This window comes from Gopherus evgoodei, chromosome 9 (genome assembly GCF_007399415.2).
Source record: "Gopherus evgoodei ecotype Sinaloan lineage chromosome 9, rGopEvg1_v1.p, whole genome shotgun sequence".
In the NCBI taxonomy this organism is placed as follows: Eukaryota; Metazoa; Chordata; order Testudines; family Testudinidae; genus Gopherus; species Gopherus evgoodei.
The window spans coordinates 96,235,709-96,255,306 of record NC_044330.1 but is presented as its reverse complement, the minus strand read 5'-3'; the positions used below and the strand labels follow the sequence as shown (position 1 = coordinate 96,255,306).

At 42.9% G+C, this 19,598-nt stretch overlaps 1 protein-coding gene across 1 annotated transcript in view; it reads right to left on the bottom strand.

Annotated features, from left to right (window-relative positions):
• The window catches only part of IL1RAPL2 (interleukin 1 receptor accessory protein like 2), a 556,734-nt gene that overhangs the window by 517,444 nt on the left and 19,692 nt on the right, over nucleotides 1-19,598 (bottom strand). The window contains 1 exon segment of the mRNA XM_030576453.1: nucleotides 14,123-14,223. Within this exon segment, the coding sequence (XP_030432313.1) occupies nucleotides 14,123-14,204 (82 nt within the window). The 5' untranslated portion in view covers nucleotides 14,205-14,223.

Genomic DNA, 19,598 nt, shown 5'->3' with positions numbered 1-19,598 from the left:
GATGCTTTCCCCCCCACTCCCACTTTGCCACTCCGGCCGCGGCACAAGTTGGTTTATTCCTTTCCCACCCCCCGCTTTGTCTCGCCACAGGTTTTGTTTTTTGTTGTGTTTGTTTTTTTGCTTGGGATGGCAAAAAAGCCAGAGCCAGCCCTGGATAGCCTACAACATGGAGATCTTTAAAATGGCGAGCAGTATGCCAAGTAGTTAGCCCACTTGATGGAGACTCTGGAGATCCGGGTTCTTCTCCCCAACCTGCAACTGGATTGCTAGATGATCTTGGGCAAGTCACTTCACCTCCCTCTACCTTTTTGTTTCCCCATCTGTAAAATTGGAATAATGATGCTGGCCTTTATTTAAAAAAATAAATAAAAATAAAAAACCGTTTCTCATCTGTAAAAGCTTAAAGAACTATCTAAGCACTCAGCATTAATAATAGCAATAAAGCTTGCAGAGATGAGATAAAAATCACTCTCGATGCCAAGCATTTTATTAGAAGAAAATTGAATACACAAAATATTTGCCTTTCCAGAACATACTTGTAAGTTATTTTCTTTAAAAAATATATATACGCAAGTGTATGAAATCATTTGATGCTGAAACATTGATCTGCCCCAGACACAAGCAAGATCTGGGTATAATTATGGTTTGGTGATTTAGTATAACGAAACAAGAAAAACCACCACATTAAAAAAAAATAATCACAGAACTCTGCCAAAACAAATTAAAATCCACATTTTCACTACTGATACTTAGGAAAGAAGAGGATCAATCCTATTATGAAGATCTACATCATCTACTTGGAATGGCAAGTCATTTTGGAGTAATAAGCTGGTGGTTCTTGGATCAGCAGCATAATGTGGGCAAAAACTGCTCTTTATTTTTGTCTCAGCAGATCCCTGCTTTGGGCTAGCTGCCTAGATCACTTAATAAAGGTTTCACATTGTTATTGCATTTTAGACATGGGACAGCTGATGCCTAGAGATTAAGGCATTTTCAAAAGCACCTAGGTGCCTATCCACATCTTCAGGCACCTAAATACTTTCAATGATATCTGGCCCTCAAGGTAAGTCTACACACCAAAGGCTGTGCATAGGCTAGCTTGCCCAAGCTAGCTTGTTACCTGTGCTAGCTGCATTCAATAGCAGCGAAGACAGCACAGCGCGAGCTTCAGAGCTGGCTAGCAAGCCGAACACGTCCACAGGGCCATTACTGCTGTTGTTACCTGCTAGCTGGATTCAAGCTTAGCCTCTTGAAGTAGCTATGCACTGCTCCTGCTGTGTCGACGTACCCTCAATGACTCACTAAAGGTCACATAAGAAGTTTGTAGCACAGCAAATTGTCATATGTGAAGATATAGGGAGAACATTTAAACCATGTAAGAAGAGGCCAGTCCAACTGGAACATCCTTCCCCAACAGTGGTCCTTCTTCCCCTCAGCAGAGAGCATCACTGGAGGATAAGTAAGGAGTACTTGCTGGAGTGAGACGTTGAGTTAAGTGGAAGGCATGAGAGGGTTCCAAACCTTGAAGTAGTGAGCTGCTGTATTCAGTTCCCAAACTAAACCCTGAAGGGGTTTTGTTCAGGTCTCTCACCAAGAGATGAGGACACAGCACAGGTCTTAAGTTTTCTAGTATGTGTCACATTTATCACCATGATGGGAGGCTCTCTAATTTTGTTTAAGTAACAGCAAAATCTGCATATGACTTTCACCCGCTACTCACAGATATACCATCCCCCACAGGTACACCCCCAGTGGATCAACCACTGCCTGAAAACAAATGCAAATCTTTGACCACAAATTCTACTCTGGCCTATCTCCAGTGTACTATGTATCTTCCTCTGAGCTGATTACAAGTACTAATCATGCTCCGCATAGGGAAGGATTGATTGGTTTTGAAAGGGTGAGATGATAAAATGATAAACATACTCCCCTAAGGGTGACATTGCTACTTGGATCAATTTAGCTTTCAGCTCATAAACAGGCAATCATGTTTCCTTTAGCAAGTGATAGTTGGTACCATAATAGGAGAATACCATGCAGGTCTATCCACCAGCCCTTGCACAAAATACTAAAAGATCACTTCCCTTTGCCACAAGTCAACAACTTGAAAATATTTACCCTAGCCCTTCATCAGAGTCGGAGTGAAATTTTAAGCTTTAAAAACAAATCATCATATTTCTCCATTTTATCACAATCTCCCATAGCCATTTCACACACTCCTCCCCCTCCCCCCTCTTAATGTTACAGCTTATTGTTTTTAAACTGCAGTCAATAATAGATTTCATTACTGACTCCACATAAAGACAAGGGAGCACCTGAGGCAGCAGTTGTGGGCATTCACTGCTTACAACTTTTTAAATCAAATTTCCTCACTGCAGTGCACTTTGCATGGTAAGTGTGATTTTTCACAGCAATAAACAGAACCTAAATCTTTAAATTCAGTGGACAGAAACTTTATACTCGGGCTTGTATTTAATTCATAATGGCAGTACCTAGAGCTCTTTAAAGAGTTATTGGCTCTCTGGTCCTACTGAATCACAGATATGTAGGGCTGGAAGGGACTTTGGGAGGTCACCAAGTCTAGCCCCCTGGCTGGTGTTTGTCCAACCTGTCCTTAAAAAAACCTCCAGTCACAGAGGTTCCACAACCTCCCTTGGAAGCCTATTCTTGAATTTAATTACCCTTATAGTTAGAAAGTTTTTCCTAATATCTAACCTGAATCTCCCTTGTTGCAGATTAAGCCCATTACAATTCCTGTTCTACCTATACCATCATCTTTGCAATACCCCTTAACATATTTGAAGACTTATCAGCCCTCCCCGTCCAGTCTCATTCAAGACCAGACATGCCCATTTTTTCCCCTCCATGTGTCATGTTTTTTCATAGACCATTAGGGTTGGAAGGGACCTCAGGAGATCATCTAGTCCAAACCCCTGCTCAAAGCAGGATCAATCCCCAACTATATCTGCTCTCCTCTGGACTCTCAACAACTGGTCCACATCTCTCCTAAAATGAGGGGCCCAGAACTGAACACAGTACTCCAGATGAGGCCTGACCCAGTGCCAAGTAGAATGGGACAATTACCTCCTGTGTCTGACATGTGACACTCCTCTTAATACGCTCCAGAATGACATTAGCCTTTTTTTGCAGCTGCATCACATTGTTGCCTCATAGTCAGCTGTGATCCATGTTAATCACCATATCCTTTTCAGCAGTACTACCCCCTAGCCAGTTATTCCCCATTTGATAGTTGTGCATTTGATTTTTCCTTCCTAAGTCAAGTAGTTCACACTTGTCTTTGTTGAATTTCATCTGGTTGATTTCAGACCAGTTACCCAATTTGTCAAGTATTAGAGGGGTAGCCGTGTTAATCTCGATCTGTAAAAAGCGATAAAGAGTCCTGTGGTACCTTATAAACTAACAGACGTATTGGATTATAAGCTTTCGTGGATGAATACCCACTTCATCAGATACATGCCAATTTGTCAAAGTCATTTTGACTTCTAATCCTGTCCTCTAAAGTGCTTGCAAGGCCCCCCACCTCTCCCTCAAGCTTGGGATCATCTGAAAATTTATAAGCACTCTCCACACCATTATCCAAGTCATTAATGAAAATATGGACTAGAACTGGACCCTGTACTGATCCTTACAAGACCCCACTACATAGTTCCTCATATATTGACAGCAAACCCGTGATAACTACTCTGAGCACAGTCTTTCAAACAGTTGTGCACCCACCTCATAGTAATTTCAGCAAAACCATATTTCCCTAATTGTCTTTGAGAATGTTACATGAGTGTGTCAAAAGCCTTTCTAAAAAAAAAAAAAAAAAAAAAAAAAAATCAAGATATATCCTGTCTACTGCTTCTCTCTTACCCACCATCCAGTAGGCCAGTAACCTTGTCAAAAAAGAAAATTAAGTTGATTTGGCAAGATTTTCTCTTGACAAATCCATGCCGGGTATTCCATATAATCTTACTGTCATCCAGGTGCTTACAAATGGATTCTATAATAATTTTTCCAATAGCTTTCTAGGTACTATAATGTCCTAAGATCTGGGTCAAGAGATGTGCTCAGCCAGGTACTATTCATCTCAAATTGGGGAACCAAAATTAATGGCCACTTTTGAAAATTTGGGCTTACACAATTCAGATCATACAAGAAGTCGGAGGCAGACCTAGAAACTCACAGTCTTCTATGAACACCGATTAGCTTCCTTTTTTGAAGTAAAGCTCTAACATAAATACTTATTCATTATGATTAGTACAGCAGTATGAGCATTCTAGTACTTTCCATACACAAAAGGTACACAATACCCACCCTGAAGAGTTTACATTAAAGAATGAAGATTCAGACCCTCAGTCATATGCATTGTCCCTACTTATGCAGAAAAATTCAGATAATAAAACTACTTGACCAAACACGATTTTCTCACCTGAGTAAAGGTGGCATGATCCAGCCCTCAGTTTAGACCAACTATGATGAATGATTGCTACAAATCCAGGGTGAAGTCCTGGCCCCAGTGAAGTCTGTTGGCAAAACTCCCATTCACTTCAGCGGGGCCACAATTGCACCCATGACAGGTGCTTATTTGGGAAAAGGGATTTTTGCAGGCAAGAGGATAAGAATTACCCCTCGGTAAGATTATGTGGCAGGTTAAGTTCAGCTTAGTTCATACCTTGATGGTTGAAATTTGTTTTCAACTAGCAAGTCAGTTTTAGGGCAGAGTTACTTATGAATGAACAGGCCAAATCCTACTGAGGTAAGTGGTCTCCTGAGCCCACTAGCAATAGCCCGCTAGCAATAGCCCGCTCTCACAGAGAAGGGGGTAAGGTGAATTCAGCAAGAAGCCTAGGCTGTTAAATAAGTGCTTTTGCCTTTCTTCGGGTTTGTCTATTCACTCATACACAAAATGCTACTGTGGGGAACTCAATTATTCAACAGCAGCGAGTAAAATATTAAACTAGTTACACAAGGGCAGCTCAAAAGGAAGTGATGGTTTGAACAAAGTTGATAGCATTCAAAATGCAACATGAAGAACTCCAGTGAAGGGGCAAGATGTTTGTTTGTTTTTTAATAGTTGATGCACAGTTAGGAAGGTCCCAAAGGAGTTTATATTGACACTAAGAACAGAGGACATGATGTATACGTCCACATAAAGTAGCAACAGAGAATCAGAACATTACAAGTGGATTTAAATGTTATAAGAGGTAAGAAATTAGCTTTTACACATTCCTGGTCCTTTACAGCAAAACACACTTATTTTGCAAGTATAAAATTGTGTTCTAGGCCATCTGCCAGAGTGTTGCTAAGGTCTGGTGATTGTCATAATATTCATAAACTGAGTCTTAAGTATTCACTGTGTCCTGGAAAACTAATTAAAATCATCTTTGCGACTGCCCTGCAGACACCCTCCTGGAATCTTGCCTTGCTTGGGACATCCCTTTTGCTTCCCTATTAAGTTCAGTTTTCAAATGGTTGCTTCCCAGCCACTCTGGTGTCTGCACCCACCTTCTGTATATCCAGCCCAAGTCCCCTGACTGTTCCCACAGGCCCACTGGGGCCTCTGGACATTTCCACTTCTTCAGCTCCACTTTTTATTCCAGAAAGAGGTTTCAAATTGATGCCTAACACCCCCTTCTTCCACTCCTTCAAAAAGCTCCGCAAAACCTATTTGTTCCAAAACTTTCCCAAGGCACCTCTCCACATTCTCCTTCCTGGCACCCATCTCCTCCCCCTATACTAGGACACCACATCCCTCATTTTCATAGTATTGTGCCCTCTTGTGTGTTTAGGCTCTGATCAGCAAAATACTTAGGCATGTGAGCATAACTTCAGGCATGTGAGAAGACCCACATGTGTCAATGAAACACCTCCTATGTCTAAATTCTGTGTAGAATTGAGGCCATAAGGCTAATCCAAAGCTCACTGAGAAGACAAAGGCACAAGACCCAATGGCTAGAAACTGAAACTAGGCGGGATGCAGGAGATCAGATTAGAGGATCATCATGGTCCCTTTTGGACTTTATGAAGTCAGTGGGAGGCTTTCCATTAACTTTAGTGGATTCTGTATCAGGCCTTGAATTTGTAAGCTTCCCAAGGCAAAGGCCCCTTTCTTTGTCTGATACATTCAAACCATTCAAGTTCTGTGCATGCCTAACAGCGCTTTATACATTATTACCAGTAACAACCACCTTTCTGAAGCTTGGCAGTCTGTTTAATACCTAACATCTGACATTACATATCTGCAGCAAGACAGAAACAAGACAAGGAAGGGGGAAGTGTCTTGACTTGTAACTCAGAGTTAACATACATTTATATTCCACAGTTCTCTTATTATGATTCCCTCCAAGATCCTACCTTCGCATTTCACTGCACCCTGGAAAAATAGGTATTCACTTTTATCTGTTTCCCACTATAGCACTTCTTCTGGGAAGGGGCTAGGCTTTCCTTCCTAAATCCGCTCAATATTTTAAATGCTTTCATCATAAATTAGTTAATTTTAACCAAGTGCAATATTTAAACAGGCTCCAATTTTTAGCAGATTTCAGCATTGCAACCATATGAGATCAAGGTAGCTAACCCTTCAACAAATTGCACTATTTGCTCTGTTTTTTTCCTATATGCATCTTCATTCCTCTCCACTGCTGAACAGAACATCTCAATGTTGCCAGCTGTCACCTGGCTACTGCTATATCTGTAATGCTGCTTCCTCTCTAAGAGAGAGAGCCATGGCAGAGTTTCCCTTAATAAGGTGCATGGACTACTGGTGCTGCACAGATTAATTGCTGGTGGCCCATGGAGGATTAACTGATCACATGGTGCTAGCTCCTCCTCCTGATTTCAAGCTGGTAGAAGCTGAACAGATGGGAGGCAGCAGGGAAACAAGAAGTGAAATAGACAGAGTGATTAACTCTCTGCAAAAAGGACACAGCTTTTAAGCACTGATACCAGCTTAAAGCATTTTGTGCCAGGGCTGTGAAAGCAGAGTCCTGGGTGGCTGGGAGGGGGCTGTGGATAACCTATGATCTTTAGGGAAAGAGCAAGGGACACATTTTCATCCATAGGGATCAGTTGGCATTGCTTACGTTACTCTCTTCAAAAAAGCTCCATTTTATAGAATATCTGAGCGAAAACTGAGGTTCTCCTTGACATTTCTTGTTCCTCCAAACTCAGTGGAGTGGGTGGCCAGCGCCTTCGCAGGATTCCAAAGGCCAGCTTTGGCTAAGATGACACAAATTCTTGTATCTACATTTCAAAAGCTATCATGATGTTGGGTGCCCAATCCGAGACCCCCTTAAGAGGGCCTGTTGTTCACAAAGTGGTAAGCACCTGCCCTCTGGAAATCAAGCCCATTGAGAGCTCTGCATATCCACTAGAACCTTCTGAAAGTTTGGCCTTCACTTTCATGTACACAATAGTTTTAATTGCCAGAGTGACATCAATTGGGTCTTGCAATTATTTTAAGCCACTTGCAAAAATCCCACCCACTGTATAAATCACGAGTGGCAGGGGAGGTGGCCCATACAACAATCTCTTTGCGCACTGTACTATGTAAAATTGTTACAGGGTTCTCAAAAGATGTGAAATATTTCAATGAAATGCTGACAAACAAAAATGTATTCAAATTCTATGAGCCCAATACTGATGCTGCACTAACCAGAGATGGACTCACAAAGCAACACTGATATGGAGATATAAGGCACTTAGGACCTGGTCTACACTGAGGGTGGGAGGAAAAAAAATCAATTTAAGTTATGCAACTTCAGCTACATGAATAACGTAGTTGAAGTCAACTTACTTAGATCTACATACCGCAGTGTCTTCACTGTGATAAGTCGATGCTTGACACTCCCCATGTGCCTCTCTCCCTGGTGGAGTACCAGATTCGGCACGAGAGCACTTGGTGATCAATTTGTCGTGTCTAGACTAGATGCGATAAATTGACCCCCGTTGGATTGATCACTGCTCATCAATCCAGCCAGTAATGTAAACAAGCCCTTAGAAGTTCAAGGGTTTTGAAATTTAGGATTTTGTAGTTCTCAGGGTTATTTCTGAGCCAAAAATCTAAAATTATGTCGCCTCCTAGACACAATTCCAGTAATGATTCAGCCAAACCTATTCAGACAACAGAATCTACATCTTTGAACCATTTAACTTGACAACAGTTAAGCTGTTTGTCTGCCAAGACTACTGCCTGTCAAATTGACCAGTATCATCTGTCTCCCTGCACTCCCCTCGCTGTCTGTGTCTATCTGTTGTCCCTTGACTTATATTTGGGTTGTATGCTTCTTGACTGTTTTTTGTTGTTGTGTGTTTAATACAGCACCTAGCACAGTGGGGTCCTGGTCCATGAGTAGCACTCCTAGGCACTACTGTAATATAAACAACAAGAATAGTAGCTTCTCTGATGTTCTTTCCTCTATACAATGTATTCACACATGACACATGACATTCAGTGAAGTCCCCTGCATGCAGTCAAGCAATCAAAAGGTAGTTCTTCCAATGTAAAGGACCTTTTCAGGAAAGGGTAAAGCTATCAATTATGCTTCAAATACTTCAGATCACAGAAAGTGCATTTCTCACATACATTGAGAGGAAAAAAAAATCAATATTCTGCTCCACATAGCAGCCTCATAGGGTACGTATAATAAAGAATGCATATAGAAAGTAGATTCATGTAGTTACTAAGGGACACTATATATTTTAGTCTTAAATCCATATTTTCTTTCATCTTATGCTTGGGATACACTGGCCCACCCAGATGAGGAATTTACTCCAGTAGGTTAAATTTAGCAGTAGGCAGTCTAATATATTAATGGATTTTTTCCCCTACTGGTATTCAACCGGAATTGAGATTGACAAAAACTGCCAATAACTCAAGGCATTTTGCAAGGTAAGTCAAAGAAAGCAGCCAAGATCAATGTACTAAAATATAGCTAGTGGTACACTATCAGCTGGAAGACACTACACCTACAGGTATTTTAGGTTTCATAGACACTGTAGAAATGTAAGGCTGGAAGGGACCTCAAGAGGTCATCCAGTCCAGCCTTCTGTTCTGAAGAAAGTCCACATAAACATCTGTCAAGGATGGTCTTGGTATGTCTTATCTGTTCTTAAACCTCTAATGACGGGGATTCCACAATATTCCTAGGTAACACGTTCCACTGTGTAATTATCCTTATAGTTAGAAAGCCCCTCCCCCCAATATCCAGCTTTAATCTCCTTTGCTGCAAACTATGCCAATTATTTCTTGTCCTACCCCTGTGGACAAGAACAATTAAACACTGTCCTCTTTAATAACCACCACCTTTTACATATTAAAAGATTTACCAGGTCCCTCCTTGGCCTTCTCTTTGCTAGACTAAACATGCCCAGCTCTGTCAACCTTTCCTCATTGGCCATGTTTTCTAAACCTTTTAACATTTTTTGTTGCTTTTCTCTGGATTTTCCTCAGTTTGTTCACTTCTGAAAGTGCAGTGCCCAAAACTGGACACAGTACCTCAGCGGAGGCCTCATCAGTCCTGAGTAGAGCTTAACAGTTACCTCCCATGTCTTACATATGACATTCCTGTTAATACATCCCAGAATGACATTTGCCTTTTTCACAACACCTTTGCACTGTTGGCATATTCAGTTTGTGATCAGCTATAACCCCTGTATCCTTTTAAAGAAAGGAACTGCCAATATCACTCTCTGTATTTACTCATCCAGGTTCTATTGATACCACACAGCAAGTCATAGTACTGCCAGCTCCCACAGACCATGGGTAAAATTTCCATTGACTTCAATAGGGGCAGGATTTCACCCTATTTCTCATCTTGTCTCCTGCTCCAGGGACCTCCAGATGCCAACTGGCAGAGGACGTAAGGGTTACAGGAATCCCCTTTGTCTAGTATTTCTACTCTAGTTCATCAAAGACTGTCCTGGGAGATCTCTAATGAAAGCCTGTGTGCCACTGCTCGTCACTATCATTGCAAAACACAGGTATGGATGTTGGGTAAGGAGCTACACACATACAGAAAATTATGTTCTGACGGTCTGTGTCTAGGGATTGGGTCACCACCGAAGGTGACAAGCAACTTTTCTTTCAGACAAATAACATTTGTCCATTTACATGTATATTAAGAATTCTATGGTTCACAACAGACCACCACTCATAGATCTGAGCCAAATGCTAATGAAGGATTGTGAAGTCTTCGAGAGAAAATTAACAGCAAGAGGTAAATAGCAGGGATTATCCTATTAGGAGTAACACAACAAAATTTTTAAACTATATCTGATAGGGCTGCCAACCCTCAGGATTGGCCTGGAGTCTCCCAGAATCGGCATCAATCTCCTGGTGACTATTGAAAGCAATCTGGGAGCTTTTAATAGGATATTTTAAGAAAAAGACATTACATCATGTTGGGGTAAAAACTCTCTCAGAATAGCTTCACTCACAGTTGGCAACCCTAATATCTGAGGTACAGACGAATCCCTACGTATTCCTTCAGTCTGCAAGGACAAGCGGTCACTGGACTTGATCTGATGAGAAGGGGTCTCAGCCAAACTGCTTGAGAACACGGAGAAGAGAATTTTGAGTAAGCTTTCTTGTAGGAGATAGAGGAATGCCTTATTAGTTAAGTTTAGTCTCTAGAAAACGTTACCTTTTGTTTTATATGTAGCCATTTCACTTCTGACCAATATTCTTACTGTCTATCACTTGAATCTCCATTCTTTGATAATATATTTATAGTAAAAACAAGAAAAAGTTTTAGTTCTGTGCATTCAGCAGAGCTGGGTTCTAAAGTATAACTAGGAAACTGTGGGGTACTCTTCCTTTGGGAATAGCAGGCTGTCATAAACAGATAGCTAAGGGTTAATGTCTCTTCCACCTGGAAAGGGGTAACCTGAAACACCTGACCAGAGGACCAATCAGGAAACAAGACTTTTTCAAATCTGGGTGGAGGGAAGTTTGTGTGTGAGTTCTTTGTTCTTTGTCTTGAGTCTGACCCTCTCGGCTATGAGAGTGATTTTTCTATCTCCTGCCTTTCTAATCTTCTGTTTCCAAGTTGTAAGTACAAAGATAGTAAGACAATAGGTTTATATTGTTTTCTTTTGTATTTACATGTGTGTAGTTGCTGGAGTGTTTTGAATTGTATTCTTTTTGGATAAGGCTGTTTATTCACTTTTTTTTCTTAAGCAATTGACCCTGTATATTTTCACCTTATACAGAGACTTTCTTTTTATAAAGCTTTCTTTTTAAGACCTGTTGGAGTTTTTCTTTAGTGGGGACTCCAGGGAATTGAGTCTGCAGCTCACCAGGGAATTGGTGGGAGGAAGAAGTCAGGGGGAAAATCTCTTTGTGTTAGATTTACTAAGCCTGACTTTGCATACCCTCTGGGTAAGGGGGAAGAGAGATTAGCTCTCTCGGTACTTGTGTTTCCAGGACTGGAAGCAGGGAATCTCCTAGGGTCATCCAGGGAGGGGAGCCTGGGAGAAAGTAACCAGGAAACAAGGGGAGGGGGTTATTTCCCTTTGTTGTAGGACTCAAGGCAACTGACTCTGGGGGTCCCCCAGGGAAGGTTTTGGGGGTACCAGAGGGTATCAGGCCCTAAAAATTCCTGATTGGTGGCAGTTTTACCAGGTCCAAGCTGGTAACTAAGCTTGGAGGTTTTCATGCTAACACCCATATTTTGGACGCTAAGATCCAGATCTGGGAAGAAATGTTATGACACAGGCCTGGTCATTCTGTGAGTGGTCAGTGGAGGACTCTGGAGTTGGTGTATGGCTAACCTATACAGAGAAACCAAGTCCTGAAAAAGTAATGCCTGTGTTGTCAGAGACTGGTAGTTTCAGGGAGCTGAACCACAGCAGGCAGAGACAAGACTCCCTTCATGCTAAGGGCAGGTGATGATGTTTTGATAATTGGGCCTACAAATTTACCCTAATTGTAAGTTCACCTATCAAAAGTGAGAATAAGTTAAGATGTCACACAATAACCTATAACAAATGCTGATGGAAAATGGTACAAAAGGGAGGCAGACTTAATTAGTCCAAACAAAGAGGCCCACTAATATAACTCCAAGACTGCATTAAGATTATGCTCGGTAAACAAGAAAATGGGGGACCAGAAATTAATGAACCAAAACTGGTATGTCAGAAACTAGGCCTAATTAGTGGACAAAATAATGAGGAAATGAACTATTCTGCCCATTAGTTCCTTTTGGAGTCCTAAAGGAAAGAGATTTTGGAAGAAAAATTGGCTACTGGATCAAACTTTACCATCATGGCTGCCACCCCCATCTCCTGGGATCCCAGGACTTCATCATTCTGATCAGGCCAGAGACAGACACCGCAGATAAAACTGCCACTTCTCTCCAGCCAACTGAATCCCATCCACCACCTGGGATGAAACAGGTTTGGACTTTAAACAAAACAGCAACAGCAGCTTCAGCCCATCTCAATTAACTTTTCTTTTCCCAAACAGAACAGTTACCATCTTTCATACCATCTAAGAGAGAGAGTCACACAAGAGTTTTCCCAGCTAAAGGGAAAGGAAACAAGAGATGTTGTTACATAATATTTTACATTTCAAAGGCTTTAATTGTTTTTTTCCTTCACTCTTAACACAAGGTTAACAGGCAGAGGTCTCTGTGTACCAAAACTTGACCCTTGTTTAACACTGTTTAACATTGGACAGTGACTGAGTTGCGGTAACACCTTTAACCCATGTATTCTCTTAGATGGAATATAAACAGTAGTGAAGTGCATCACAAACATGACCATTGTAGGAAGTGTCACACCACCCCACAAGCTTTGGGTCAGGCCGAAGTAGTCAATGAAAACCTTCCATTGTTTTCAATAGACTTCACATCAAGCTCCTTGTTATGGCCAAAGCCCAATCACCTGACTTCAGCAAGAGTGCCGGCCTAAGGGAAGTGGGATCTGGCCCTTGGTGTACTAACAATTCAAGACAATAAGATAGTTTTACTAAATGGAAGAGTTATATTTTATTTCTCCCAGAGAGAATGTACTGTTTAAAAATGTCTATTTTTAAACAATGGAGTTAACCGCTCTCTCTCTAGAAATGTGTGCAAGTCCATAATGAGAAATTAAACATATCTTTCTCACTGGAAAATGTAAAAACTGAACTGAAAAAAAAAAAACCCAACAGACACCAGACAAGTCATTTGTTTTTACACATGACTTTTTGGCTAGATTCCTTAGCTGAAAGGCTGAGGGCACATAGTTTGTTAAGAGCCCTTAAGTTCATACCTGTGGCACACAATCACCACAAAAAAGTAGCTTAGACACAATCAACCAAATAAGGCATATACCGCACATTCAACAACAGGCTCAATTTTATCCCATACCTACTTACTATGATCTTAGAAGATTCACAACTGAATGCAAGATCTTGAGGCCTAATACTGCTCTTCCTCCTCAGACATGAATCCCTCTGAGGTCAGAGTTTAGCTTGAGAAAGGAGAGCAGGTTCAGATCACATCTTTAAACTCTGGTTAAAAATAACCCTCTGGACAAGAAGTTACTTTTGGTGCCAGTGCCAATTCTATGGGTTAGATGGTCTCTTCTTTCAAGCTAGATGATATGTTGGCTCTAGGCCAGCTAAGATACTTTATAAAATGTCTTTTTTTTTTTTTAAATATATAAAAAGACTTTGGGCCCAATTCTTATTTGCAGATAGGTCCCTTTACACCACCCAGCATGTAAAGGGGCCTGAAAGTGGACATAAATTCATATTGACTTTTAAGATCCTTTTATATTTCCACAAGGACATGTGAGCACCTTAGTGTAATTGAGAATTGGGCCCTTGTAAAACAAATAAGACCAACCCTAAAATACTCATAAGCTAGACAGATCAGCATTTTTCATGGTAAATCACTTTAGGCTTAATTTCATTATATTTCAATACAAATGAACACACCAACAGAAATTCCACGGATGCAACATTTAGCCTGTTGCACAAGTAGCAGGCAGTTTGTGTTGGATACCACCCTTCTTAAATAATTAATCAACAGGGATTATGCATGTAGAACAAAAACTGGGCCTATGACCTGATCACCAAAGCCAGACTTTGTTAAATATCAAACAACGATCACAATTTTCTGAGACTTACCGGAATTTCTCTTTGATACCAACTTCAAATTTGTGCCGACGACTGTACAGATCACAAGAACCAAGAGAACGGGAGGCTTCATCTTTCACTTCCGTTGACAGCTGAAATGCAAAACAGAGCAGGAAGTCTGAATAACAACTCTTTGCTACAACAAAGCAACAGCTAGAGTTGAACATTTCTCAAAGAACCATTATGGGGCAAAGGCTTAATATAGGAACGTCTGGGGGGCAGCAGGGGGCGTTGTGCAGAGCTAGGAAAACAACGTTTCAAAATGAATAATTTATCTGAGTATCTGATAAAAGTTTTAAAAATGACACGTAGAACCTCCCCCCCACCCTTTAGAAACAGTTAAAACTACTTATTTGATATAGTACAGGTGTACTAGAGCAAATGGATTTTTGTCTGTTCTAGCCAGGAGATTCTGATGGCCACAGTCAGCGTTGTCTCCTACAAAAGAAAAGATGTCTTCTAAAATACTTTCATCTCCCACATTACATGACAAGATCTAAGAACAGTTCTTTGCATAATTTCTCTTAGAAACCTTATTTCCCCACTGGTAACAGTGCAAGAGCTGTTGCAATGAATTATTACTATTTCCGAGATGTCACCTATAAAATGAACTAAAGACAGGTGAATGAAATTTAGAAGTCAGTGAACACAAGTCTCAAGGTTCTTATTAGAGAGATAAAATTAGTCTTTCCTGAGAATTTTACTGTCAGCTTTATATTACCTAGTTTAGAAAGGAGAGAAATCAAGTTTAAAATTTGCAGTTTTAATTTTTATAGTTATTGGAGCAAGTTCCACTTTCATTTATCAAAGTCGCTCAAGAAAGTGCAGTTGCAAATATACGACACAGTAGAGTAGAATTCAGTCCCTTATGTGTATATAAAAAAAATAGCTATATTAAATTCTAAACCAGCAACAGCTCTTAAACATGGGATTAGCTTTAAGCACATGTAGTTCCACTGATTCACATGCTTAAAGAGAAACATGAATCAAGACCCTAGAAAGCCATAATTTTATCAAAGACCCCATTGACTTCAATAGGGTTTGGATCAGGCCCTTTATTCTCAGCAAAAACACACACTAGTTAGATCATCCATATTAGGAATGTTTAGGCATTAAAAGAAGAAATACTCAACTCCTTACACCAGAATGACATTTCAGAGCAGCAATTATTTTTTTAATCACAGTAATATGTGAAACCATCAAGCTAAAGGCAAAGGAAATAAATATTTAAGTTCACACAGAGAAATAAAATATTCAGCTGGATAGCCCCCGTCTCTTCAGAAGCATCCACAACTAGAGGACCAGTGAATTATTGCACTCAGATCTGAAAGTTCTTTTAAATAATAAGATATCAAAAACGTGTACACAGCTTGTGATTTTCTGGAAATCATATTTTAATTTGAGTTTATTACATTATGTCTTTTTCCCCTTCTAATTTTACTACCAGACTAACCATCATGTGAAGAAAGTGTAAGGGCCCATGGATAATCTCTTGTATGATGGCAATTATGCTGCTATTCTATTATTTCAAAAGTACCACTTCATTTTAAGACTTTATCCTCTCCCCACCCCTCGTTACAGTACTATAGCTATAAATATGCAATGTTTCTTTCTCCTGAATTCTACCTTTCCTTAAGCACTTTATGCCTATTGATTCCCCAGGGTTACCATGTTAGAGGACCAAAACGCTATGTGAAGAATTATGAGAAGTGAAGGCTGTCTCACGATGGTTAATGAAAGAATTAGTATTCATTTTTTCTTAACTTCCCCTTGGAGTACCAAATCCTGATACAAGTAGAGTCATCTTGACGAGACAGTTAAAAAAAATGTAATGGAACAAATCTTTTGATGGCTAATTGCAATGATGATGTTATGCTAGAATGACTTTCAAGTGTAGATTTGCAAATTGCTTTCTCCACTTTGCTCTCTTCAGTTATTATAGCAGAGGTAGGTAACTCTCAGGTCCTTGTTTCACACTGGATTTTTTTTTTTTAAACTGACTACTCTGCAGCAAATAGACTATAAAAACCAAAGCAAATTCTACTTACTACTATATTATTCATGCTAGAGATAATGAGAATTTTCCCAACTGATTTCAATAGGGACAGGATTTTTCCATTGGCTTCAGTGGGACTAGGATTTCAACCACTATAGTGGTTTCCCCAGTTGGTCTGTCTGCCCAAAGAGACTGAAAGCCCAGGGGGTAGATTTAGGTCATTCTTTTAAGTCCCACCACTTTTTGAGGCTTTTGTGGCAGAATCAGCAGGGCTGGTGCAACCATTTAGGCAACCTAGGCAGTTGCCTAGGGCACTAGGATTTGGGGGGTGGCATTTTCCGGCCAGATCTTCCCAACATTTATGCAGAGGGGAGCTGGGGCAGGGAGGGCTGCCTGCAGCAAGTAAGGGGGAGGGCATGCAGGGGCACTCCCCACCCCAGCTCACCCCTGCCCCGCCTCCTCCCTGAGCACACAGTGGCTGCTTCACTCCTCCTGCCTCCCAGGCTTGTGGCGCATAAGCTGATTTGGCGCTGCAAGCCCGGGAGGTGGGAGAAGTGAAGCATCTCACCCCTGCCCCACCTCCTCCTCCCCGACCAAGCCATGGCTGCTTCACTCCTCCTGCCTCCCAGGCTTGCGGCACATAAGCTGATTGGTGCCGCAAGCCTGGGAGGCGGGAGAAGTGAAGCAGCCATGGCTTGGTCGGGGAGGAGGAGGTGGGGCAGGGGTGAGATGCTTCATTTCTCCCACCTCCCAGGCTTGCAGCGCCAATCAGCTTATGCACCGCAAGCCTGGCAGGCAGGCAGAAGTGAAGCAGCGACGGCGTGCTCGGGGTGCTCGTGCGCAGAACAGGGGAGAGCTGGGGTGGCGGGATGCCTCAGAGCGGAGGGTGGGAGATGGGGAGCTGCCAAAGGGGGGTGCCTCAGGGCGGAGCTGCCGCCGGGGGGAGGGCACTTCAGGGTGGAAGGGGGAGCTGCCGCGAGGGGGATGCCTCAAGGTGGGGGCTCGGGGACGGGGGAGGGGGCAAGGTGTAAGTTTCGCCTAGGGCGCGAAACATCCTTGCACCGGCCCTGAGAATCAGCAATACTAGACAACACTGAACATCCCCGTGCAGTCACCTTTAGAAGTACCAGTTGCTTCAGGAGGCCTATATGACTGAGAAGCAGAGTGGGAGGGCAATGTACTTTAGCCAGTCAATGGATTTCTACCTCTCAGAATTCTCACCTTACTGTGGAAGAACTATTGATGAGATAAGTAAAAAATTACCTGCAGGTTTACATGGCCTGGAGGTATCTTAGTTTTTTACACTTTAAAATTTACAACTAAGAACCTGAACAATGAAACTGAAGATATAGAAAATATTGTTCATGCTTAAGAGAATCCCACATAATAAGCTTCTTGAATTTGTTTTTTTACTAGTTATTTGTATTATGTTGATGCTTAACGGCCCCAGCTGAGACCAAGATCTCTTTCAGCTAAATATGGTACAGATACATAAGAGAATCTCTACCCTCAAACAGTTTACAATCCCAGCTGGTATTTTCCGATTCACCTGAGGCTGGCACTTAACCTCCCTAGACCCCTTCAAAATCCCAACCATAAAGAGACAAAGCAAAAGGCAAGAGTGGACACCAAAAAGGTAAACTGATTTGTGAAAAATTGGATGGTATGTCAGTGTGAGGCAAAGAATCTGATCTCTCACATTCTGGGGCTGTCCCCCATGTAGGTTAGGAAGGTGGAGAAGGCAACATGGATAAATCTCAGCAGATGTCATGTTTTAGGACTTGGCAGGGGGAGACAAGGTTACTCTGCTAGGATATTTTTAAGCCGCATTCAGTGATGAGGCATCAAAATTTTAACAGGCCCCCTATAAAAAGGTTCTGATTTAAGGCATGTGCCACAGTATGTATTTTTTGTACCAATAGGTTTACCATATGTCCATATTTTCCTGGATTTTTTAAAATTCCTCCCCGACGGCGATTTAAGAACCAAAAAGCCCAACATGTCCGGGAAAACACAGCTGTATGTTAACCCCATCTAAAGCTCTTTTTTTAAGAGATGGGCCTGAACTAGAAATGAGCTCGTTTCACATGTGTGGTGCCCTGCCACTTCCTGAGGGTGTGCTAGGGTGCCCAGATGTCCCAATTTTGGGGTCTTTTTCTTATAGAGGCTCCTATTACTCCCCCCCACATCCCGATTTTTCACACTTGCTGTCTGGTCATCCTAGGGCGTGACCATGTGTGGGTCCCAGCTGCTCCCTGCCCCCCTCATTGAAGCCCCCCTCATTGAAGCAGGTGTGCAGGGTTACTGCCCTGGGAATTGCAGGGCACTAGCGGACATGGGGCCGGCTGCAGACAGGGTGTGGGGCAGGAAGTGCGGGGCTGGCTGCAGGCAGGGCAGGGGGTGCAGAGCTGGCTGGAGACAGGAGGGTGCAGGGTTGGCTGGAAGCAGGGCAGGGGCTGACCAGAGCTAGAGGCTGGCTGCAGGCAGGGCAGGGGGGTGCAGGGCTGACTGGCTTTGAGTGGGGAGGGCGGGGGAGCAGCAAGAGTTGGCTGAAGGCAGGGGCTTGCTATGAGTAGGGTGGCGGGTACTCATGGGGAGCGCGGCTCAGAGCAACAGGATGCAGCCTAGGCCCAGCAGAGCAGCCGGGGACCCACCAGGCAGCAGCAGGAGCCCCAGGGCCAGGGGTTGGGGGAGCAACAGCAGCAACAGGGCCCATGCCCAGGACCAGGCGGCGGCCTACATGGCTCCCACAGCACAGCACCCCCAGCAGCCAGACGAGGAATTACATCACTTCTCAGCCAAAGCCAGGGCCGGTGCAACCATTTAGGTGACCTAGGCGGTCGCCTAGGGCACTAGGATTTGGGGGGGCGCCATTTTCTTCGGCAGCAACTGCAGCAGCTAGATCTTCAGCCACCCCGGTCACTGCCAGCGTTTAGGCGGAGGGAGCAAGTAAGGGGGAGGGGCATGCAGGGGAACTCCTCGTCCCAGCTCACCCCTGCCCCGCCTCCTCCCCGAGCACGCCGTGGCTGCTTCACTTCTCCCGCCTCCCAGGCTTGTGGCACCTAAGCTGATTGGTGCTGCAAGCCAAGGAGGCAGGAGAAGTGAAGTGGCGATGGTGTGCTCAGGGAAGAGGCAGGGCAGGGGTGAGGAGGGGGGGTGCCTCAGGGCAGAGGGTGGGGAGCGCCTCAGGGTGGGGCCACATGGAGGGGAGGGGGAGGGCACAAGGTGGAAGTTTCGCCAAGGGTGCAAAACATCCTTGCACCGGCCCTGGCCAGAGCCCATCAAAGCCACAGTGCCCGCTCGCAGGGAAGCGGGTTAACAACTGGTCCTAAAACTGCTTCAAAATGTAACAACAAGTTTGCGGAAACTGGCTCCAGTTTACCACTGGTCACATTCCAAGGCAAGAAGACTTAGTATCTCTAAAGGGAATGAAGAAACTAAGGGCAGAGACAGAAAGAAAGACACCCTCCT